This window comes from Rhinoraja longicauda, chromosome 6, assembly GCF_053455715.1.
Source record: "Rhinoraja longicauda isolate Sanriku21f chromosome 6, sRhiLon1.1, whole genome shotgun sequence".
In the NCBI taxonomy this organism is placed as follows: Eukaryota; Metazoa; Chordata; class Chondrichthyes; order Rajiformes; family Arhynchobatidae; genus Rhinoraja; species Rhinoraja longicauda.
In genome coordinates, this window is record NC_135958.1 from 37,586,137 (window position 1) to 37,611,216 (window position 25,080).

At 43.9% G+C, this 25,080-nt stretch overlaps 1 protein-coding gene across 1 annotated transcript in view; it reads left to right on the forward strand.

The window, feature by feature from the left end:
- Positions 1-411: 411 nt before the first annotated feature.
- Positions 412-25,080, forward strand: part of tmem231 (transmembrane protein 231) — a 50,200-nt gene continuing 25,531 nt past the window's right edge. Inside the window, exons 1-3 of the mRNA XM_078401780.1 lie at positions 412-617; positions 16,177-16,343; positions 18,825-18,953. Coding sequence (XP_078257906.1) covers positions 479-617; positions 16,177-16,343; positions 18,825-18,953 — 435 coding nt within the window. The 5' untranslated portion in view covers positions 412-478. The remainder of the gene's footprint in view (positions 618-16,176; positions 16,344-18,824; positions 18,954-25,080) is intronic.

Consider the following 25,080-nt stretch of genomic DNA (forward strand, 5'->3'; position numbering starts at 1 on the left):
TAAGGGATACTGGGTAAATGTCTAAATGTAAGTAAATGTCTAAGTGAATGCCTGTATCGAATGTAACCTCCGGAAATGTCGGATGGGCTCGTTAAAAAAGATGTTTTGTAAATGATATTTATTACATGAATAAAGTATTTTTTGATATTTAAAAAAAAAAAGGCAGCTTCTCCGGCCGGAGAAAAGGGAATAGGTAACGTTTCAGGTCGAGACCCTTCTTCACCAAGCGTCACCTGTTGATCATTCTCCAGAGTCTAATGCTGTCTGACCGGCTAAGTTACTCCAGCTTGTTGTGTCTATCCTGGGTGTAAAGCAGCGTCTGCAGTCCCTCCCTGCCGCGCCGCGCCGTGGCGCGCCGTCGGCCATTGTTGTTGTCGCTCACATGAACCGCCTTCTCCTGCCGCCGACAGCGGTTGCCCCGGGAAACCCGCGCGCGCCAATCCGAATCGACAACTGACTGCAAGAACCCCGTTTAAAGATGGCCTTTTATGAAGTCTTTACGCACCCCTCGCTAGTTCGGTACAGGACAAGCATTTTCACAAAAGCCACGCTCTTTCTGCTGATAGTTTTGGCGCTCACGTACATCTCTCCACTTTTGGTTGCCTACAGGAGTCACGGTGAGTGACTGAGACGGCCGTTAGGCGATGCGCCATCCCTGCTCGCGTCTAGTCTAGCTAAATGTTGGACATTTTATGACTGGAAATGATTACTTACAATATTCGAATTGAGTATTGGAACAATTTAATGTTTATTATTTGAAGATAGACACAAAATGCTGGAGTAACTCGGCGGGTCAGGCAGCATCTCTGGTGAACACGGATAGGTGATGTTTCGGGTCGAGACCCTTTTTCCATTTATTATTGTTGCTCCAAACAAGGTACTGACTGCATCGTTGAGGCATTGAGATTGCTCGAGCTTGTCTCAAAAGTGGGCAAAATGGCTTGATCGGATTGTATTAGAGTTGCAGCCTGTTTCATTGTGGCCCAGCAGTCCCTCACTCCTTTGAAAATAACCATAAAAAATATATCAAAATAAGTTACATTTGAACAATGCTGCAGTTGCAGTGACCTAGTAAACCTCTGGAATTGCAGAAGTAGATTAAAAGCGGTGCAGATCTAAGCCTCTATGTACTTCTGTTTGATAAGACGGTGGCAGATTGTTTATGTTCGTCCACTTTTCTGTCTGATCTCCACTGTTCAGTTTGAACACAAAAATCTATTGGGTTCTGTCATTAATCTATATGATTACACATTCACAGCCACTTTAGATAAAACCTTAAACATATCAACAAACCTCTTGGAGCAGAAATTTCTCTTCATCTCACTCCTATGACTGACTGCTTATTCATTATTCTATGGTTCAGGACATAAAACACAGTCAGAGAAAATAATCTAATAATTCATTTAAATTATCCCCTTCAATGGTTAACATGATCTCAGGTATAGACAATAGGTGCAGGAGTATGCCATTCGGCCCTTCGAGTCAGCACCACCATTCAATGTGATCATGGCTGATCATTCTCAATCAGTACCCCGTTCCTGCCTTCTCCCCATACCCCCAGACTCTGCTATCCTTAAGAGCTCTATCTAGCTCTCTCTTGAATGCATTCAGAGACTTGGCCTCCACTGCCTTCTGAGGCAGTGAATTCCACAGATTTACAACTCTCTGACTGAATTTTTTTTTCCTCATCTCTGTTCTAAATGGCCTACCCCTTATCCTTAAACTGTGGCCCCTGGTTCTGGACTCCCCCAACATTGGGAACATGTTTCCTGCCTCTAACGTGTCCAACCCCTTAATAATCTTATATGTTTCGATAAGATCCCCTCGCATAGGAAGCATTATCAGCAATACATTTCTGGATTCATATCAGGCAGTAATGAAGTTGAACATATTATGATGTACATTATACATTTTACTGAGGTACAGTGAAAAGCTTACAATCAAGCCATCCACAGTGTACAGATACATGATAAAGAGAATAATGTTTAGTGCAAAATAAGGTGAAGGGGGAAAGATTTAATAGGAATCTGAGAGGTAACTTTTTCACACAAAGGATGGTGGGTGTATGGAACATGCAGCCAGAGGAAGTAGTTGAGGCAGGGACTATTGCAACGTTCAAGAAACAATTGGACAGGTACATGAATAGAACAGGTTTGGAGGGATATGGGCCAAATGCAGGCAGGTAGCACGGTCGGTGTGGGCAAGTTGGGCCGAAGGGCCTGTTTCCACACTATAACTCTAAGAAACTCCTGCAGCGAGATTTACACCAAAGGTGGGTGACGGTGAGGAAGGGCAGGAAGGTGGGTGATGGTGAGGAAGAGAGAAGGTGGGTGACGGTGAGGAAGGCAGGAAGCTTGGAGTACAGGAGACTCCGGGGGTTGTACCTCTTGAAAACAGGTTCACCCTCTTGGAAGCTGTCGGGACTGAAGACACTGCCAGTCTGAGCGGTGGACAAGTCTGTGAGGCAAAACTTGGTGCTGAGGCAAAGCCGAAGAGACCAATGTCAGGCAGAGCCGTGGTAGTAGGGGACTCTGTGAGAGGTACAGAGAGGGGTTTATCTGTGAGAGGTACAGAGAGGGGTGGTTATCTCCAATTTATTTCCAGTTCCTCGTGCTGGTGAGAGCAGGAACAGGGAGATAGGGGATCTGAATGTGTGGCTGAGGAGCTGGTGCAGGGGGCAGGGATTTAGATTCTCTGACCACTGGGATCTGTTTTGGGGCAAGGGTGAATTGTACAAAAGGGACGGGTTGCACCTCAACAGGCGGGGGACCACCATTCTGGCAGGCAGGTTTGCCACTGCTACAAGGGTGGGTTTAAACTAAATAGTAGGGGGGGGGGGGGGTGACAAATGGGATAGACAAGGATGGAGTTAAAGGGAAAGAGTATAGGAAAAGTTAAGAAAGACCCCAGAATTAACGGAACAGAAAGCTCACGACGGGATAGGAAAGTATGGCCATGTGTAATAGGAATCAATGTGAAAGGTGAGGTGAGTAATGGATTAAAAGTATTATATATGAATGCACGAAGTATAAGAAGTAAACTGGATGAGCTTGAGGCCCAGTTAGATATTGGTAGATATGACATTGTGAGGATTACAGAGACATGGAGGATCTGGACTGTTACCTGAATATTCAGGGTTATACGCCCTACAGAAAGGACAGGCAGGTGGGCAGAGGAGGTGGGGTAGCTCTTGGTGAGGGATAAAATCAGTCCCTTGCGAGGGGTGACATAGGGACGGACGATGTAGAGTCACAATGGATAGAATTGGGGAATTGTAAACGTAAGAAGACACTAATGGGAGTTATCTACAGGCCCCCAAACAGTAGCCTGGATATAGGGTGTAAGTTGCATCAGGAGTTAAAAATGCCATGTAACAAAGGTAATGCCCCTGTGGTTATGGGGGATTTCAATATGCAGGTAGATTGGGAAAATCAGGTTGGTTCTGGACCCCAAGAAAGGGAGTTTGTAGAGTGCCTCCGAGATGGATTCTTAGAGTAGCTTGTACTGGAGCCTACCAGAGAGAAGGCAATTCTGGATTTAGTGTTGTCCAATTAACCAGATTTAATAAGGGAACTCAAAGTAAAGGAACCGCTTGGAGGTAGTGACCATAATATGATTAGTTTTAATCTGCAATTTGAGAGGGAGAAGGTTAAATCAAAAGTGTCAGTGTTGCAGTTGAACAAACGGGACTATGAAGGCATGAGAGAGGAGCTGGCCAAGGTTGACTGGAAAAGGATCCTAGCAGGAATGATGGTGGAACGGCAATTTCTGAGCATAGTGCAGAAGATGTGTTGTAGTTCGTGCCCTATGAACAGAATAGTCAGACAACCGGATTCGTATAACCTCTTTATTCTACTCACCCAGGTGGGAGAGAGTCTAGAAACCGGAGCATTTAGAAACACTCAGGAAGCTAGTGTAGTCTCTCTCCCCGAATGCTAACAATTACACATATTTATACCCAAAATACATTTCCTGTTGCTACCATATATGGCAAGTTTTACAATGTCCTATAAATCTTTATGTCCCCTTTAGGACCCCCCATGTCCTCCGTGTCCTGTGTGACCTACATGTCCTCGGTATTCCCAGGACCAAAGAACAGTCGATATGACCAAATGTTCCCCTTAACCATCAAAGGATGGTCAACCATCAAAGCCTTAAAGCCAGTTGCCCATATCAAAGGATGCACTTAGCCATAAACCGTGCCTCTGTGCTGTCAACAGGATGTCCTGGCAACATAATCGAGCTGGAGCTTTTACACCTTTTTTACACCCCTGCAATAAAACCCATATGGCCAAATGTTAGAATGTTTAACCCCTTACATTCCCCTCTTTGATTATACTATAATCACCGTTTGTGTTGTTTTCTTTTTCTTTTTAAATTGACCGATTAACAAGTAGTTGGCGTATACATGGACCGAAACAATAACAAATTAACAGAATCACTACAATTAACAGAAAGATACTGCCATAATGGAAAATCGGCCCCCACAAATATCCTAAACCAAACCAATCCCATCTGGAAGCATTAATTCGATCCTGGGCTAAATCTGCCCCTATCTTCCTAGCCCCTTCTATAACCTCCCTCACATGTCCCGCGATATTGGTGATATTAGAGGATACATCTGGTACAAATGTACAACATTCTTGCCCTATCATAGCACAGGTACCCCCTTTCTCGGCTAGCAGGAAATCTAGGGCCATACGATTCTGGAGAGCGACAAGATGCAGGGCCACCATTTCAGTTGTTAACTGGCCTATTTGTTCCTGAGTCTCGTACAGTCTGTCAGCTGTACAATTTGCTAATTGTTCCAGGGCACTAGCTAAGTTTCTAATTTCAGTTCCCGCTCGGGCGGTTCCCCATCTTGGGAATACTATCCACCAAAACCTCTCAAACTCCGATACAGCTCGTTTGGAGCGCCACTCTGGATGCTGTAGGGGATGATTTATAATTCGTAAATGTGGGATTACAAAAGCTAGATAACAGCATCCTGTCCAGGTCTCATAAGATCCCTGATCGTACCGTGGCGAAAGTCCTGGTAACCAGACATATGCTCAGCTCCCACATATTAAGTAAAGTCCCATTGAGAGGCCTTGGGGGAACTGCAGTACTGATATGGGTGCATGTGCTGAATCCCACAGACCGGCTCCATTTGGTCTAGATCACATTCTACAGAAACAAGTTGTATTTATTGGTGTTTCTGGAGAGTCATGAGGAGAATTAACTTGTATCCGGGGCCAATTCTCCTGTGTTTGATTAAGATAGGGTCTCAAGAACCACCCATTAAAACATTGACATCCACAGTCATCTGATTGGTTGTCATAATCCGTACACCAATTATTGGGGCCAGGGCTCTGTGAGTGATTCAAAAAGAACCGGGCAGACCTGACTTCACTCGGAGTGAAGGGGACCGGGTAAAGAGGCATCATGCTTTTTCCATGTGTTGAAACCTGGGGCGCACACCCAACAGGCAGACCATTCCACCTGTGAAGCAACAAGTTTTTTTTTTTGTGCGGACCAGCGGTGGAGTTGCAGTCTGAAGAAGGGTCTCGACCCGAAACATCACCCATTCCTTCTCTCCCGAGATGCTGCCTGACCTGCTGAGTTACTCCAGCATTTTGTGAATAAATCCACCTGTGAAGCATCTGTCTGACATAAACGATTGGTTCGCTTGGTTGGTTGGTCAAACGATTGGTTGAAGAAACGATTGGTTTGCCGGAGATCCGAGGTTCGTCCTTCTATCTGACTACCGAGGGTCAATATAATCCACAATCCCATCTTAGCCTCATGTTGTCCCGTGGTTTCTGGGCGTCTCGGACCTGAGAATGCTAGGCTGATAAAGATTGGGTTAATAATTTCATTTATTCAATTAAACGCTCATCCAGGTCATACAGTTCATGGAGGTTGATGCACCCCTCTCCCTCCATCCCCCAAGGGGTTCGGAGTGGTTTCCCGTATAATACCTCAGCTGGGGCTAATCCTGTAGTAGAGTGGGGTTATACGCATAGAGGTTTTCTAAATGTGGTCCTCAGGCATTGAATAAATGAAAAGCAAAATACTTCCTTTAAATATCTTATGTACCCACTGACCCAAGTAAATAGGCTTCAAAGGCTAATTTATCAACTAAGCTAGTACAAAAATGGGAAGGGTCCACAATTCCAGCACAATTGTAATCTTCAATTCATTCTCAAATATTTAATTCATCCAGTTAAAAAAAACAAATGTTGAAATGTGAAGCCAAAGATACAGATCCCAGTTCGTTTAGACCATCTACACTAGTCCAGCAGTCTTGTGCTGAAATTTCCTTCTTTGTTATATCCCTGTATGAAGGGGTACTCCAATGAGAAATGCTGAATTATTGCATGCACATCCTGAACACGTGGAACAGCCAGAATACTGGACGTGTGTAGAACAGCTGCTGTCAATCGTTTTTGTTCCTGCAAAAACTGGCATTCATAATCCTTGGGTGACAACATCGGCTCTGTCACATGCTGACCTGGTGTTCTGAAACACCAGCTCACCCTCCGAGCAAATGGTTATCGCTCTCAATACTAGGCAGTAAATAAGTCAATAGTAAAGCGTGCACGGAATAGGAGTAAGGAAAGGTGTTATCCATAAAATAGTTCACCATGAAGTTGCTATGCCTGATTAAAAGCTTTGTCAACTTGTAACATGAATTTTAAAATACCTGGACTGAAAGACAAAAACTAAATTCATCTGTCAGGCATTGGAAATTAAACTGGCACAAAGCATGTCCACAGGGTACAACACAATAGGCTTGGTCTCTCAATTGTTTAGCTCTGGTCTTATTAAATCATCCTGAGCAGGGTCCTATTCTTTCTGCCTTCCAGGGTATTGTGCCATTACCTCCTCTGCATATCATCTGAATGTCTTTACATAAACGTCATGGAGTAAATACAGATTAACCACAATACCATATAATTCTTGAGTGCACTTCCCCTAATAGCAGGAGTAACAATAGCAAAATAGCAACATCACTAGCAAAATCACTCCATCAGCTAAACACATCAACAATAACCAAGCAATACTTATAACTATGTACACGTGGCAATTCAATAAAATCAATTTGTAAACCCCAATGTATTTTGGGGTGATACCATGTAGCATTTATTACATCCAACATTCCCCTCTTACCAGCATAGGTAAGAGAGTGCACATAATGCAACAAAACAGGTAAAAGCACGTTAGGGACACAAACTTTGCCAGAGGCAGTAACCCAAAGCGAGTCAGATTCGCGAGGGGAACACCCATCCTCGCTCCATTGGTGTCTCTCAGCCTCGGGGGCGTCCCCCTGAAGCTGGCAGAGTTCCGAAACACTGGGCATAGCGGTAGTTGCAGAAAACTGCTGTTGTTCACCTAAAGGAACTAAAATGGTAGGGGTCAGGGCCTCTGTGCATGCCAATGTGTCAGCCAATGTATTCCCGAAAGAAATGGGATCCCTGACAGATGTATGCGAATTACATTTAATGACAGCCAAGGTTTTTCGGGAGTGTTAAACTCGCTAGTAGATTTTGGAAAAACAGGACATTTTTAATAGGAGTGCCTGCTGCAGTCAAAAAGCCCCTGTGCTGCCACAGGTTACCAAAATCATGTGCAACCCCAAAGGCATATCGTGAGTCGGTGTGAATATTAGCACATTGGTCAACGCAAAGGTGGCAGGCCTGTGTGAGGGCAAATAATTCAGCCTGCTGGGCAGCATGAGGTGTACTGAAAAAAGGCGAGGGTAGGCAGTATCCTCAATCTCTAGCGCCGATCGTGCGGATTCTTGCTTGTGGCACAACTTAACCCTTTGTCTGGGACCTATCCATATTCCCTGATGCTGTCTCATTATCGGGGGGTAGTCCCCAATATTCTGGCGGGGAGGGTAGAACCGGGACTGGCACCACCGCAACCGGTGGCTCTGCCTGTGGGGCTGTGGGGATCGGACGTGTCCAGGGTTCCTCGTCACCCTCGGACTCCTGATTACCTAATAAAGCCGCTATAGACTCCAGTGGTTCGGATTCTGACTTTTGTTGTTGTTGGGCGAGATATATCCCTTTGGTACCGGTTTTAAATTCACCTCGAGCTCGGGTAGCACGGTCAAGTCTTAGATCATACTCCTTACATTCCGCTTGCAAAATATCGCATGTTTTCCGTATTCCCAACCTATCACACACTGATATCCCTCTACTACTTGCATTTTCCCTCCAACTTCGCTCCCTTGACTCCTGATGGTGCTTCCCCCTCTTTCCATTTTTTTTAATCCTCTTTTTCCATTTCTTCACTGCTTCTCGCTCCCACATTAATTGTTACCAAACGATCAATTTACCCAGACCAAGACAATGTCAACAAGAGTGACCGCCCTTTACATTATAATAGCGGGGCACCGCCATCACCTTATCCAAAGTCCGTCTCACATGTCTGACATCCAATTACCAAACGATCAATTTCTCTTATATCCATAGCCTGTCCCATTCCTGGCCTGACAACCAATCACTATATCACGTTATGAAATTACTCTTAAATTTACCCAGACCACAGACTCATGCGATAAAGACTCTTACCTCAATATCATCCTTATCCTTGCCCTTTTCCTTATCGGTTCGACTGTGAATCTCAGTTGAACACAAAATCAACCCCAAACGAGGGACTTCAGTGTCTGAAAAACGTAAACGTCCGGGGTCTCGAACAACGGTCGAGAAGTGCACTCTGTCCCCTTCGGACGTGTTTCAGTCACCGCTGCCTCTTAGTCGTTCGTGGTTGACAGTGCCAAAGAGATCCTGCCGACTACGCCAAATGTTGTAGTTCGTGCCCTATGAACAGAATAGTCAGACAACCGGATTCGTATAACCTCTTTATTCTACTCACCCAGGTGGGAGAGAGTCTAGAAACCGGAGCATTTAGAAACACTCAGGAAGCTAGTGTAGTCTCTCTCCCCGAATGCTAACAATTACACATATTTATACCCAAAATACATTTCCTGTTGCTACCATATATGGCAAGTTTTACAATGTCCTATAAATCTTTATGTCCCCTTTAGGACCCCCCATGTCCTCCGTGTCCTGTGTGACCTACATGTCCTCGGTATTCCCAGGACGAAAGAACAGTCGATATGACCAAATGTTCCCCTTAACCATCAAAGGATGGTCAACCATCAAAGCCTTAAAGCCAGTTGCCCATATCAAAGGATGCACTTAGCCATAAACCGTGCCTCTGTGCTGTCAACAGGATGTCCTGGCAACATAATCGAGCTGGAGCTTTTACACCTTTTTTACACCCCTGCAATAAAACCCATATGGCCAAATGTTAGAATGTTTAACCCCTTACAGATGCAGGAGAGTCAGTGGATGTGGTGTACCTCGACTTTCAAAAAGCCTTCGACAAGGTCCCACATAGGAGATTAGTGGGCAAAATTAGGGCACATGGTATTGGGGGTAGGGTACTGACATGGATAGAAAATTGGTTGACAGACAGAAAGCAAAGAGTGGGGATAAATGGGTCCCTTTCGGAATGGCAGGCAGTGACCAGTGGGGTACCGCAAGGTTCGGTGCTGGGACCCCAGCTATTTACGATATACATTAATGACTTAGACGAAGGGATTAAAAGTACCATTAGCAAATTTGCAGATGATACTAAGTTGGGGGGTAGTGTGAATTGTGAGGAAGATGCAATAAGGCTGCAGGGTGACTTGGACAGGTTGTGTGAGTGGGCGGATACATGGCAGATGCAGTTTAATGTAGATAAGTGTGAGGTTATTCACTTTGGAAGTAAGAATAGAAAGGCAGATTATTATCTGAATGGTGTCAAGTTAGGAGGAGGGGGAGTTCAACGAGATCTGGGTGTCCTAGTGCATCAGTCAATGAAAGGAAGCATGCAGGTACAGCAGGCAGTGAAGAAAGCCAATGGAATGTTGGCCTTCGTAACAAGAGGAGTTGAGTATAGGAGCAAAGAGGTCCTTCTACAGTTGTACCGGGCCCTGGTGAGACCGCACCTGGAGTACTGTGTGCAGTTTTGGTCTCCAAATTTGAGGAAGGATATTCTTGCTATGGAGGGCGTGCAGCGTAGGTTCACTAGGTTAATTCCCGGAATGGCGGGACTGTCGTATGTTGAAAGGCTGGAGCGATTGGGCTTGTATACACTGGAATTTAGAAGGATGAGGGGGGATCTTATTGAAACATATAAGATAATTAGGGGATTGGACACATTAGAGGCAGATAAAATGTTCCCAATGTTGGGGGAGTCCAGAACAAGGGGCCACAGTTTAAGAATAAGGGGTAGGCCATTTAGAACGGAGATGAGGAAGAACTTTTTCAGTCAGAGGGTGGTGAAGGTGTGGAATTCTCTGCCTCAGAAGGCAGTGGAGGCCAGTTCGTTGGATGCTTTCAAGAGAGAGCTGGATAGAGCTCTTAAGGATAGCGGAATGAGGGGGTATGGGGAGAAGGCAGGAACGGGGTACTGATTGAGAGTGATCAGCCATGATCGCATTGAATGGCGGTGCTGGCTCGAAGGGCTGAATGGCCTACTCCTGCACCTATTGTCTATTGTCTATTGTCTATTTCATTCCAAAGAGGAAGAAAGATTCTAAGGGGAGTAAGAGGCAACCGTGGCTGACAAGGGAAGTTAGGGATGGAATAAAACTGAAAGAAAAGATGTATAACATAGCAAAGAGTAGCGGGAAGCTAGAGGATTGGGAACTTTCAAAGGACCACAGAAGGTAACAAAAAGGGCAATACGGGCTGAAAAGTACGAGGGTAAGCTGGCCAAGAATATAAAGAAGGATTGTAAAAGCTTCTTTAGGTATGTTAAGAGAAAAAGATTAGTAAGGACAAATGTGGGTCCCTTGAAGGCAGAAACGAGTGAAATTATTATGGGTAACAAGGAAATGGCAGAAGAATTGAACAGGTACTTTGGATCTGTCTTCACTAAGGAAGACACAAACATTCTCCCAGATGTACTAGAGGACAGAGGATCTAGGGAGACAGAGGAACTGAAAGAAATTTGCATTAGGCGAGAAATAGTATTGGCTAGAATGATGGGACTGAAGGCTGATAAATCCTCAGGGCCTGATGGTTCCAATTTTCTATAGATTCAGGATCAGCTCCTGTGGAGGGTAGCTAATGTTATCCCACTTTTCAAGAAAGGAGCGAGAGAGAAAACGGGGAACCAGTTAGCCTGATATTAGTGGTGGGGAAGATGCTGGAGTCAATTATAAAAGAAGAAATTGCGGAACATTTGGATTGCAGTAACAGGATCGTTCCGAGTCAGCATGGATTTACGAAGGGGAAATCATGCTTGACTAATCTTCTGGAATTTTTTGAGTGTAACTAGGAAAATGGACAAGGGAGAACCAGTGGATGTAGTGTACCTGGACTGTCAGAAAGTCTTTGAAAAGGTCCCACATAGGAGATTAGTGGGCAAGATTAGAGCACATGGTATTGGGGGTAGGGTGCTGACATGGATAGAAAATTGGTTGGCAGACAGGAAACAAAAAGTAGGGGTTAACGGGTCCCTTTCAGAATGACAGGCAGTGACTAATGGGGTACTGCAAGGCTCGGTGCTGGGACCACAGCTATTTACAATATATATGAATGACTTAGATGAAGGGATTAAAAGTAACATTAGGAAATTTGCAGATGACACAAAGCTGGGTGGCAGTGTGAACTGTGAGGAGGATGCTATGAGGATGCAGGGTGACTTGGACAAGTTGTGTGAGTGGGCAGATGCATGGCAGATGCAGTTTAATGTGGATAAATGTGAGGTTACCACTTTGGTGGTAAGAACAGGAAGGCAGATTATTATCTGAATGGTGTCAAGTTAGGAAATGGGGAAGTACAAAGAGATCTGGGTGTCTTTATTCATCAGTCACTTAAAGTTAGCATGCAGGTATAGCAGGCAGTGAAGAAAGCTAATGGCATGTTGGCCTTTATGACAAGAGGAGTTGAGTATAGGAGCAAAGAGGTCCTTCTGCAGTTGTACAGGACCCTAGTGAGACCGCACCTGGAGTACTGTGTGCAGTTTTGGTCTCCAAATTTGAGGAAGGATATTCTTGCTATTGAGGGCGTGCAACGTAGGTTTACTAGGTTAATTCCCGGAATGGCGGGATTGTCGTATGGTGAAAGACTGGAGCGACTAGGCTTGTATATGCTGGAATTTAGAAGGATGAGAGGGGATCTTATTGAAACATACAAGATTTTTAAGGGATTGGACACTTTAGAGGCAGGAAACATGTTCCCAATGTTGGGGGAGTCCAGAACCAGGGGCCACAGTTTAAGAATAATGGGTAGGCCATTTAGAACGGAGATGAGGAAAAACTTTTTCAGTCAGAGAGTTGTAAATCTGTGGAATTCTCTGCCTCAGAAGGCAGTGGAGGCCAATTCTCTGGATGCTTTCAAGGGAGCTAGATAGAGCTCTTAAAGATAGCGGAGTCAGGGGGTATGGGGAGAAGGCAGGAACAAGGTATTGATTGTGAACGATCAGCCATGATCACATTGAATGGCGGTGCTGGCTCGAAGGGCCAAATGGCCTACTCCTGCACCTATTGTCTATAATGTATTTATACACAGTTCGACTCCATTCAGAAATGCCTATGGTTCAACATCTGGATCTCAAGTGATTTTTGTATACCTCTTGCAACTCACTGGGCCTTGGTTCTCATACATCCTTAAAACCTCCCAGCTTCACTGGAAATTTATAATATTGTGTAAGATTGTAAGAAAAATTGAATTTAAAGTGTTTTAGAACATTAATAATCCTAAATGTCTGCCAGTCCAATACCACCAGAGTCCTGAATTTAGTAGACCTTTACTCCATTTGTAGTATATGCATTGAGCGTGATACAGTTAAGTGTAAACCTTTTTGTGCTGATCTTGTACTCCGGTTCGTCCCTTCCCACCCAAACCACCCCCTCCCCAGGCACTTTCCCCTGCAACCGCAGGAGATGCAACACCTGTCCCTTTACCTCCCCCTCAACTCCATCCAAGGACCCAAACAGTCTTTCCAGGTGAGGCAGAGGTTCACCTGCACCTTCTCCAACCTCATCTATTGTATCCGCTGTTCCAGATGTCAACTTCTCTACATCGGCGAGGCCAAACGCAGGCCCGGCAATCGTTTCGCTCAACAGCTTCGCTCAGTCCACCTCAACCAACCTGATGTCCCGGTGGCCCAGCACTTCAACTCCCCTCCCTCTCCCAGTCTGACCTTTCTGTCATGGGCCTCCTCCAATGTCATAGTGAGGTCCACCGCAAATTGAAGGAACAGCACCTCATATTTCGCTTGGGCAGCTTACACCCCAGCGATATGAACATTGACTTCTCTAACTTTAGATAGCTCCTCTGTCCCTCTCTTCCCCTCCCCTTCCCAGTTCTCCCACTGTCTTCCTGTCCCCAACTACATCCTTTCTTTGTCCCGCCCCCTCCCCTGACATCAATCTGAAGAAGGGTCTTGACCCGAAATGTCACCCATTCCTTCTCTCCTGAGATGCTGCCTGACCCGCTGCGTTACTCCAGCTTTTTGTGATACCTACCTTGATTGGTTTGTTGTCCTTGCCTATTTGAATATACGTCAATTTTTGCTTGACCTTGGGTATCCACTCCAGTCAATTCTTGTTGCACACCTCAGCCCCTCCGAACCAGATCCCCAGTATCTTCACGAATTTGGATCTGATGTGAAGGAGACAGAAGATTGGTCAGACTAGTTGCTAACCGTTTTGGCACCTCTTCCCAATCCCATTCTGATCTGTCAATCCTAGGCATCCTCTATTGTCAGAGTGTGGACCCATACAAACTGGAGGAAGTGCAATTCATATTCTGCTTGGGTAGCTTACAACCCAATGGTGTGAAAATTCAATTCTACAATTTTAGGTAACACGCTGCATTTCATCCACCCCTTTATTCCCTTCTCTCTTCCCCAGCTGCCATTTTTGCTTAAACTCATTTTGAGTTTATTTTCAGGCATGCACATTGGGAAAAAAAAAGAAAATCATCATAATACAGTAAACCCTCGTTTTAACAGACCTCTTTATAACAGATATTGACACAAAAAGCTGGAATAACTCAGCAGGGCAGGCAGCATCTCTGGAAAGAAGGAATGGGTGATGTTTCGGGTCGAGACCCTTCTTCAGACTAGTTGGGGTAAGGGGAAACGAGATATAGACGATGATGTAGAGAGATAAAGAACAATGAATGAAATATATGCAAAAAAGTAAAGATGATAAAGGAAACAGGCCATTGTTAGCTGTTGGGTGAAAACGAGAAGCTGGTGCGACTTGGGTAGGAGAGGGATGGAGAGAGAGAGAGGGAATGCCGGGGTTATTTGAAGTTAGATAAATTAATATTCATACCACTGGGCTTAAGCAGCCCAAGCAAAATATGAGATGCTGTTCCTCAACTTTGTGTTTCGCCTCACTCTGACAATGGAGGAACCCTTCCCCACCCAAGTCACACCAGCTTTTCGTTCTCACCTACCAAACAGAGACCCTTCTTCAGACTGATGAGAACTATAATAATACCATGTTCAGTTAAAGCGGGCCATCGGCAATAACGGACACCATTTCCACCCCCCCATTCATTATAATGAGGGTTTACTGTAAGGCTGTTAGATACTTGATCATTCAGATTAGGGTTACCGTATATAAATATAAATATGAAAGTTATGAAGAGGAAACACACAACTGAATGGGGAAAAAAACTGTTTTACTGACTGTATAGGTGTCTCAAATGGCGAACACCTCCGCTCAGTCCGCCTAAATCTACATGATCTCCCGATTTCTAAACATTTTAACTCCCCCTCCCATTCATGTACTGACCTTCCTGTCCTGCGCCAAACTCCAACCAAATTGGAGGAACAGCACCTCATATTTTGCTTGGGCAGCTTACAACCTAGCGATATGAATATCAATTTCTCTAGTTGCCAGTAACCCTCTTTCCCTCTTTCTCCCTTCCCCTAGCCTAGTTCTCCAACCAGTCTGACTGTCTTCCTATTACAAAAGTTATCTTTGTATGCTTTGTTGTCACCTTCCCCTAGCTAACAATGTCTGAAGAAGGGTGTCGACCCGAAACGTCACCTATTCCTTTTCTCCAGAGATGCTGTCTCACCCGCTGAGTTACTCCAGCATTTTATGTCTATCTTCGGTGTACCTCAGGGATCAGCTCTGTTTGTAATATATAAATGACTTGGATGAGAAATTAGGGGTTATGACATTAAGTTTGTAGACTGACAGAAGAAGTAGTGGGGTCAAATACTACAATGTTTGAAAGGCATTTGGACAGGTACTTGAATAAGAAAGTAGTATAGGGATATGACCTAATGTGTGGACCGGTGGTATTATGTCGGCATCACAGTCGGCATGTATGAGGTGGGGTATACAATACTAAGATTCTTATGAACAATACAAGGCAGAAGAATAAAATACAGGATTCTGAAATCCACTAGGTGTCTGTGACAAAAGTTACTTGATGATTTTCCAAGTACAAACACTGGTGAATCATTTAAGGTTGACTGTGTTTTGTTACTTCACAATTTTTTTAGAACAAGTTTTGCTTGGATTACCGGGAAAAAAATAAACATATATCAAAAGTATTTTCAGAAATTGTTGTGAACAATTCCATTAGTTTTTCTTCTTGATATGATAGTTCATCAGATGCTGCTTGCTAATTTTTTTATTTCTATGCCAGGTTGTTGCTTGTTCCTTGGTAAGCTGTCTGGATATTATGTTTATGTCATTCAGCTTTATCTAGTGAACTATTTGTTTAGTTAACTATTTGCTTCATGAACTTCCGCGACAGTTCTAATAAATATTATGATACAAATTTAAGAGATGCCATTAGAGTTTGAGGGAAGTATGGCAAACATTTACTTTGATTTAAGTTTGTGTATGATGTGTACATGTCATTGAAGGTATTTATTCACAAAATGCTGGAGTAACTCAGCAGGTCAGGCAGCAGCTCAGGAGAGAAGGAATGGGTGACGTTTCGGGTCAAGACCCTTCTTCAGACTGAAGATCAGTCTGAAGAAGGGTCTCGACCCGAAACGTCACCCATTCCTTCTCTCCTGAGATGCTGCCTGACCTGCTGAGTTACTCCAGCATTTTGTGAATAAATACCTTCGATTTGTACCAGCATCTGCAGTTATTTTCCTACCCTATGTACATGTCATTGAGTAAATCTGATTTTCTGCCTTCAGGATTTTGGTTAAAAGTAAACACCTATGAAGAGCAGCCAAATGTTAGATTCCAGTACCAAGTTTTAATGGTTGCTGCAACCAGCACAAATGGTGACTTTGTGGCATGGAGTACATATGAAAATTTTAATAATCTACAAGGGGACCATCTTCGAGTTCCATTAGTAACAGTAAGTCATTCAATGTTATATTTGGATAATTAATCTAAGCAAAAGTGACTAAATCTATTTTAATAGTTTTTAAAAATGCCTTTTTCATGGATTAGATTAATTGATAAGTATCAGTAAGCTTTTTGATAATGTATTCAGAAAAAAATGAAAGTACTGGTTTGCATTTATGTGGCGCAGTTATTTCAGAATAATTTGTTAGGAAGACACGTTTAATTTTAATTAATACACTAGGTGTTGCCATTGGATAGGCCAGTATTTATTTCATACTTCTAGCTTCTCTTGAGATGGCAGTGAGGCACTATCTTGAACAACTATAGTACAAGTTGTGTAGGAACTTTTGATAGTTAGGTGGGGATTTCCAGGATTTTAATCTATTCACAAAGAAATCGCAATACATTTCCAAGTCAGGATGCCATGTAACTTGGACAAGAGCTTAAAATTGATATTATCATGCATCTGTTGTTCTTCCCCATCTGGATGATAAAAGTTAGAGCCTTGGAAGGAATGGAGGCCTGGGTATGTAATGGCAGTGCCTCCTCAAGATAGTGAAAACTTCAGTCACAATGTGACAGTGGTGGAGGGACTGTATGATTTAAGGGGTAGATGAGTTGTAAACTACTGTCTTTCTTGGAGCAGCACTTACCTGGGTGATAAGTTTGAATTTGTTTAATTTCAAGGGGAGGTGATTCGACCTCCTCTTGCCCATTCTGATCATTGAATGATACGCGATGGGGTGTTATTTGTTACTTATTAATTAAGGCATGGCTTTTGTCCAACTGCTGTTGTTTGCAGACATGGATAGCTGTAGTAGATAACCTTAGGTGTAGAGAAGGTTATTGATAAAGAGGTAGTACTGCCCCAAGTATGATATACAGATTTGGTGAGACAAAGATTTTTTGTTTCCAACAAATATCGCCACTTTTTATCTAAATTTTGTCTCCAGTCACAGAGGATTTTATACCTGATTTTCATTAACAAACTGATTAGGGTTGCTGATGCCACATTTTAACAAATTATATTTTGACATCTAGGACAGTACAGTATTTCTCACTTCAAATCTGGAAAATTGCTAATTTATTAATATTTCAGTTAGGTTCTTGAGGGGGTTTAGAACTGAGTGTGTGTAATAGAGCTCAATCTGATCATTGGTGAGGAAATGCCACTTGAGAGCACTTTTTTTACAATTTATTCCTATATTTGGGAAATGATTAAGAGTTAACTGAAGGGGTGATTCATTGCTGGATTAAATTTCCTAAGTTTTAGTGAGCTGATATTTGAGGCCAAATATCTAGATCAACAGTCCAGTGCTGTACTTGGAGAGTGCTGAACTGCTAGAGATGCTATTCTTTGGATGAAATATTAAGTGAAAACACATCCATTCACTCGGGTAGATAGCAAACAAATCCTGTATCACTATTTTGGAGTTGAGTAAGGGAGTTATTTCAAGTGGTTAGTCAATATTTATGTCTTGGTTAATACTACTGAAACAAATCTGATCATCATTATTATATTATTGTTTGTGGTACCTTTATGCAGACTGCTGCATTTCCTGCATTATATTAATGATTACACTTCAAAATATATTTGACAGTAAACCACATTATAAAATGATGTGAAGGTGCTATTTTAATGCTTTTTCTTCGGTCTGTCCTTTCTTCCTTCTTCCATGATTTAGCCTAGAGGTAAACTGCTGGCAGGAGATTTGGGGGTGGTGATGGAAAGCTTGCTTTGAATGTTGGGAGGCCTGAAGAAAGAAATGGGCAGTTAGCTTCTAGGATGATGGCCTTCATGAATTGTGTTCCAAGTGACAGCCTGCTTGTGTCAGGCAGATATTGATGCGCAATATCACTGTGCATAAATGCTTCATTCTATTTAATCTATGCATCACATGCAGGGAGGCCATTGAATGAAAATTGCAGGCATTGTGCCACTTGGACATTTGGTTATGTCACAAGTGTTTTATTGTTATATATATGTCCCAGATAGAACAATGAATGTCTAACTTGCAGCAGCACAACAGAATATGTAAACATAGTATAGTATAAACAATATAATAAACGAGAGAAAAACTAAGTTGTGTGTGTGTGTGTGTGTGTATATATATACACATACTCACAAATACACATATATAGATCATATACACACCCACACATACGCACACACAATAAAACAATAATAGTGCAATAATAACAATCATACTCTATGTAGTTCAGAACAAATTTGAGGTTGTAGTGTTTAATAACCAAAAGGCTGTGGGGAAGATGCTGTTTCTGAACCTGGACGTTACAATTTTCAGGCTCCTGTACCGTCTTCCCGATGGCAGGGGTGAAATGTATTAGTTTGTTTACTGAGATTTCCTGAGATTATGTAACACATAATGCTATTTGTAGCATTTGTTATTTGTAGACTAATATTTTTTATATCAAAAGTGATAAAAAGAAATGTTAAGTTGTTTAATGTGATGCATTTATCTTTTTATAGGCAATGGAGGAAGACAAAAATCAAGATGGGAAAATGGATCTTCTGAATTTCCGTCTTGAGCTTCCACTCCAACCATCTGAGCATGTATATAGTGTGCAATTTCTTCTGACTTTTTCATATCAGCTTTTTGTAAGTATTTGGTATGGTTCCCCTTCTTTCGCATTGAAACTTACTTTATTGAGGGTACATTATTACAATGATATTACAATAATATTATTACAATAATATTATTCTGTGATAACGAACCATTCTTTTTATCCATTCTGAAATTACGTGCATATTTTTTAGGAAAACTATTATTAGATCTTCTGATGCAAAATACTTTTAGTGAGTAATGGTGCATTTGGTAAATAGATTAACTTTGAATTCTGAAAAGATAACTTTGGTTGTAGTTCTGGATATTCTACTTTACAAATCGATTCGGATGAAAAAACATTTCACGGATTTATCTCATTTTCTTAAGTACACCACTCATCATGTCCTTATTTTGATCAGTTCTTATGCTTTTGACTTCTCCGACCTTTTGGAAATCCTTTATATAAAGTATAAACAATAGTGTGTTGGAAGAAAAACTTCCTGACATTTATCTTAAACTTGACCTGGATATCTTTAATTCTATACGTCCACCTCTTACAGCATTATTAACTGTCTTGGAAAGAGTAACTGCTACAGAATCCTTGATCCTGTCTTAACACTGACAATATCCTGCATTTTATTGTGTGGTAAACTGTTATTTTATCAGAAATCTGACTGGCCAAAATTGAACAGCCATGAGTTTTTGTGGGTTATCATCATCAGCAAAATTGCATCCTAGCAAAATATCATGAACTGGGATATCCTTCACTTTACCACTGCCATCCTACCAACCCTGGATCATTGAGGCATGCGGAAGAACACATTACAAATGTGAGCTGTCATTTTATTAAACTAAAGCACTGCATGCCTCCATCCTGAGCTGCCAAGGCAGCATAAAATAGGACATTTGATTGGTTCACAGACTATACTTAAACATCGAATTGGAAGTGAAGGCTCCAAAATATTTCCATTCTCAATGTTAGTTCCAACAACAAGGGGCGCTTTGGATTCTTCCAAAGCTCACTGCCATCATTGTAAAATCGACTCTAATAACTCCATGTGGAATAAAGAAATAGCTGTGAATACTGGATACAGCTATGGCTGGGAGACCAACAATATCCCAGTGAGCACTGACGATGTGCTCCAGAACTGGTTGCATCTCAAGGCAAAACAATAGCATTTGGCAACGAGAAAAATTGCCATGGTTGGTGCTGGATTGGTTATTCCTGGAAAATGTGAAGCTGCTTGTGTTCCAGACCAATGGGGAGCAGGTATGCTGTCAAGCTCCTGGCTTGTGCCTTATGGGAAGAATTTGCACTATTAGGACAATCTAATTTCAGAAGCTGTGTCACTTATTATAGGATTCTTAGCAACTAACTACCGTTCCAGTCATATTATGTTATATGGCTAGTCTAATCAATATTCTGTTCAGTGGTGACCTGCAGGATGCCGATAGCAGGAGGTTGAGTGAAGGTAATGCCATCAAATGTCAAGGATAGGTTATTAGACTGCTTTTGGATGCCACTTATCAGCCCATTTGGGTCTTGTTGCAAGCAGTCATATTATTTCATTTATGTGACTTAGTTCAGGAGTCGTAGAATCATAGAGTCCCAATAATATAATTTTATAGCTCTTGGCTCGTAGCCTTAATTGTCTGAACAAGTCAAGTGCTTGTCTGGACACCTCTTAAATGCCGTTAGCAATTCTGCTCTCTCCGTTCTCAGCCAGTGCGCATTCCAGGTACTAGCCGCTCTCTGGGTGCAACGGTCTCTCTTAGAGCTTCTTCAAATCTCTTCCACCTGCCCTAAATCTATGTCTGATTTTATTTGCCTCTGATGAGGGTAAACGATTCCTGCAAACTGCCCTGCATATTTTTTTATACCTCAATCATGTCCCCTCTTAATCTCCTCCGCTCCAGTGAAACAGAGCTAGGCTTTCCTGCCTCTCCGCCACTAAAACTAAATCTTGGGCAACACCCTGGTTAACCTCCTCAGCACCCTCTCCAGCACTGTCCTTTTTGGAGCTCTTACAGAATTTAATTAATCCAAGAAAATTACCCATTTTAAAAAAAACTTTGATGGTGTTTCTTTCAATTTCTCTTTTATTAGAACACTTGAGTTTATTGCAGTAATTACTATTGAATTCAGAAACTACTTGGCTGTAATAACACACAGAATCTATTCACTTATTTTAGTGAGCATTTTATTTACTAAAATATCAGATTAATGTGTCTATACTTATTTTGCCATTTCAGAATTAATACAAATTCAAAGAATAGATTTATTGTACTATCTGATTCTGTTTAATGGTTACCTTTAAAACATATTTTTCTGAACATTACTTTAAGGCAGAGACTGATAGACTCTTGATTAGAAAGGGTGTCAGGGGTAATGGGGAGAAGGCAGGAGAATGGGGTTGTGAAGGAAAGATAGATCAACCATGATTGAATGGCGGAGTAGACTTGATAGGCCGAATGGCCTAATTCTGCTCCTATAACTTATGAACATCAAGAAACTGGATGGACTTAATGTTTCCTATTTCTTTTAATGAAAATTTGACTCTAAATTTCCTCCATATAATTTCTTGAAACACAACTTATTCATTTTGTCATTTATTTCTGGAATTTGAACTAATCCTATGATTTTATATATACTCTGGCAAGTTTTTGTAACAAAGTAACCTCTGTTTCTCCTTGAAAACTCCATCTTGGTAGATTACAAAAATATCATGAAAGATTTGTGAATGATTAAAATTGTGGATCTCTTACTGTAGCATCAACTTATTTCTGAATAGCCAATTAAAAAAATATGATGTATCTCAAGTAGGTTCAGCTAAGGGCCCAACGATTAATTTGTCAATTTCTTTCATTTAGAGGAAATAACCACTTGTTAAGCCATTTTAAAACTAGTATGGAAATCTAAATTTACTCATCCTTCTTTCACTTCCCTTTTGTACCCACCCCCTTCCCCTTTACAGCAATTACAATAGAATGTTTTGATCAAAATAACTGCACTAACCTTTTCAAATTAGAGAACAATTAGAGACAGGTGATGACTTCCATCCCTCCAGACCCAAGCGTGCCTTTTCCTATGGTCACTGTTGCAAAAGTTAAATCGGCCTTCCTAAGGATGAACCCACAGAAAGCAACTGGCATGGATGAATTCTCTGGCCATGTCCTTCGGAACTGTGCAAACCAACTAACGGGTGTGTTCACGGACATCTTTGATCTCTTCCTACTCTGTGCTGCTTCATAAAGACCACAATCATCCCAGTGTCAAAGAAAAGCAAGATCTCATGCCTTGTAGCCTTTTCATCCACCATCAAGAAGTGCATACATTAAATCCAGCTTACTAAGGAGCCTTGATCCACTGCAGTTCACCTTCTGCCACAACGGGTCCAGAGCTTATGCCATCTCCTTAGCCCCTACACTCATCCCTGGAACACCTGCATAAGAAATACACCTACATCAGACTCCTACTCATAGATTATAGATCTGCTTTCAATACTATTATCCCAACCAAGCTCAACACCAAAATCGTGAAACTTGGAGTCAGCGACTGGATCCTCGACATCCTGACCAAAAGACCACAATCAGTGAGGATAGGTGACAAATCATCCTCCACGATAATCCTGGTGCCCCGCAGGCATGCGTTCTCAGCCCTCTACTGTACTCCTTATACACTCATGACTGCAGCCAAATACCAATCCAACTCAACTCTAACTCAACTTCAGTTTAAACCTGCTTCTTCGGTTCCTTCCTACCCAATTTACAATTTCACAGACAACACCACCATGAGCTGGATATCAAATAACGATGAGCCTGAGTACAGAAGGGACATTGAGAATCTCGTAACCTGGTGCCAAGACAACAATCTCTCCCTCAATGTTACCAAAACAAATGAGGTTGTGATTGACTTCAGGAAGCGAAGCAGTACACACACCCAAGTGTATATTGATGGTACCAAGTTAGAAATGGTCAAGAGATTCAAGTTACTAGGAATAAATATCACCAGCAATTTGTCCTGGACCAGCCACATTGAAATTATGGCCAAGAAAGCACACCACACCTCTACTTCCTAAGAAGGCTTAGGGAAGATCAGCATGTCACCAACAACTCTCACTGACCTCTACAGCTGCCCATAGAAAGCTTTTTTTTTAGTGGGGGGGAATATATCACTTTTATGTGATCCGCGCCCTCGACCAGGCCACCTCGCGACGGGTCCGACCCTTCCTCCGCGCCCCCCCGGCGGGTGATAAGTACGAGGCCCTCAAGGCCTTTCTGCTCCAGCAGTTCAGCCTCAGCGAGGCCGAGCGGGCGACCCAGATCCTCCGGATGCCGGGCCTGGTTGACCGCCACCCGTCAGTGCTACTGGCCGACATGTTAGCGCTGCTGGGCGACCACGAGCCCTGCTTGTTATTTAAACATGCTTACCTGCTTCAGCTGCCATCCGATCTCCGCCAGCATTCTGGCTGAGTTCTCCGAAATCCTGGACCCCGAATTCCACTCCGCCGCCCCAAAGCACGGGGTGGAGCATCACATTCCCACCACTGGCCCGTCCTTGCATGCCCGGGCGCGGCGTCTTGCACCGGACAAGCTCCGTCTCGCCCGGGAGGAGTTCCGCCTTATGGAGTCCCTGGGTATTGTGCGCCGCTCAGACAGCCCGTGGGCGTCCCCGCTCCATATGGTTCCCAAGGCAGACGGTGGTTGGCGTCCTTGCGGTGACTACCGTCAGTTTAACGATGCTACCATCGTTGACAGCTATCCGGTCCCCCACATTCAGGACTTTAACGCAAACCTGGCTGGGGCCACGGTGTTTTCCAAGGTCGATCTGGTGCGTGGCTACAATCAGATTCCCGTCCACCCAGACGACGTCCCCAAGACAGCCATCGTGACGCCATTTGGCCTTTACGAATTCCTCCGTAGGCCGTTTGGGCTTAAGAACGCTGCGCAAGCTTTTCAGCGGCTTATGGACAGTGTGTGCCGTGGCCTGGACTTTGTGTTCGTGTACCTCGATGACATTTTGGTGGCAAGCCGCTCGAGACAGGAGCATGCTGCCCATCTCCGCCAGCTATGCCAGCGCCTCAGCGATCATGGGCTGGCCATCAACATCGCCAAATGCCGTTTCGGGGTGTCGTCCATCGAAATCCTGGGCCACCACGTGACCCCGCACGGGGCGCTGCCACTCCCGGACAAGGTGGACGCGGTGCGCCAGTTTCCACGCCCGACCACCGTGAGGGGCCTCCAGGAGTTTGTTGGGATGGTGGCCTTTTACCATCGATTTGTGTCGTCTGCAGCCCGGATCATGCACACGCTGTTCCACCTCATGGTGGGCAAGCGCAAGGAGGTCGAGTGGACTGACGATGCGGTGGCGGCGTTCCAGCACGCCAAGGAAGCCCCGGCTGCGGCCACGATGCTCGTGCACCCTCAGGCGGATTCACCAACCAGCTTGACGATCGACGCTTCGGATATGGCGGTTGGGGCGGTGCTCGAACAGCGGATTGATGGGTGTTGGAAACCTCTCGCCTTCTTCAGCCGGCACCTCAGCGGCGCACAGCGGAACTACAGTGCCTTTGACCGCGAGCTCCTGGCCCTTTACCTTGCCGTCCACCACTTCCGCTATTTCCTTGAGGTGCGAACCTTCACCACGTACACTGACCACAAGCCCCTCACCTTTGCGTTCGCCAAGGTGTCCGACCCGTGGTCAGCTCGCCAACAGCGGCAGTTGGCTTTCGTCTCGGAGTACACTACCTCCATCCGCTTCATCGGGGGCAAAGACAACAGAGTGGCCGACGCCTTGTCTCGACCCGCGGTCCACGCCGTCCTGCAAGTGGCCGATGGCATCGACTACTCAGCCCTGGCGGCCGCCCAGTTGATGGACGAGGAGATGTCCGCTTATCATACCGCTGTTTCGGGCCTGCGGTTGGAGGACGTTCCCTGTGGCGTTGGGGGCGCGACGCTGCTGTGCGATGTCTCCACCGGGCAGCCGCGCCCCATCGTTCCTGTTGCCTGGCGGCGCCGGGTGTTCGAGGTGCTCCACGGGCTGGCCCACCCTTCCATTCGGGCGACGACGACCCTCGTGGCGTCCTGTTTCGTGTGGCACGGGTTGCGTAAACAGGTTGGACATTGGGCGCGCACCTGTATCCCGTGCCAAACTGCAAAAGTACAGCGGCATGTGCGTGC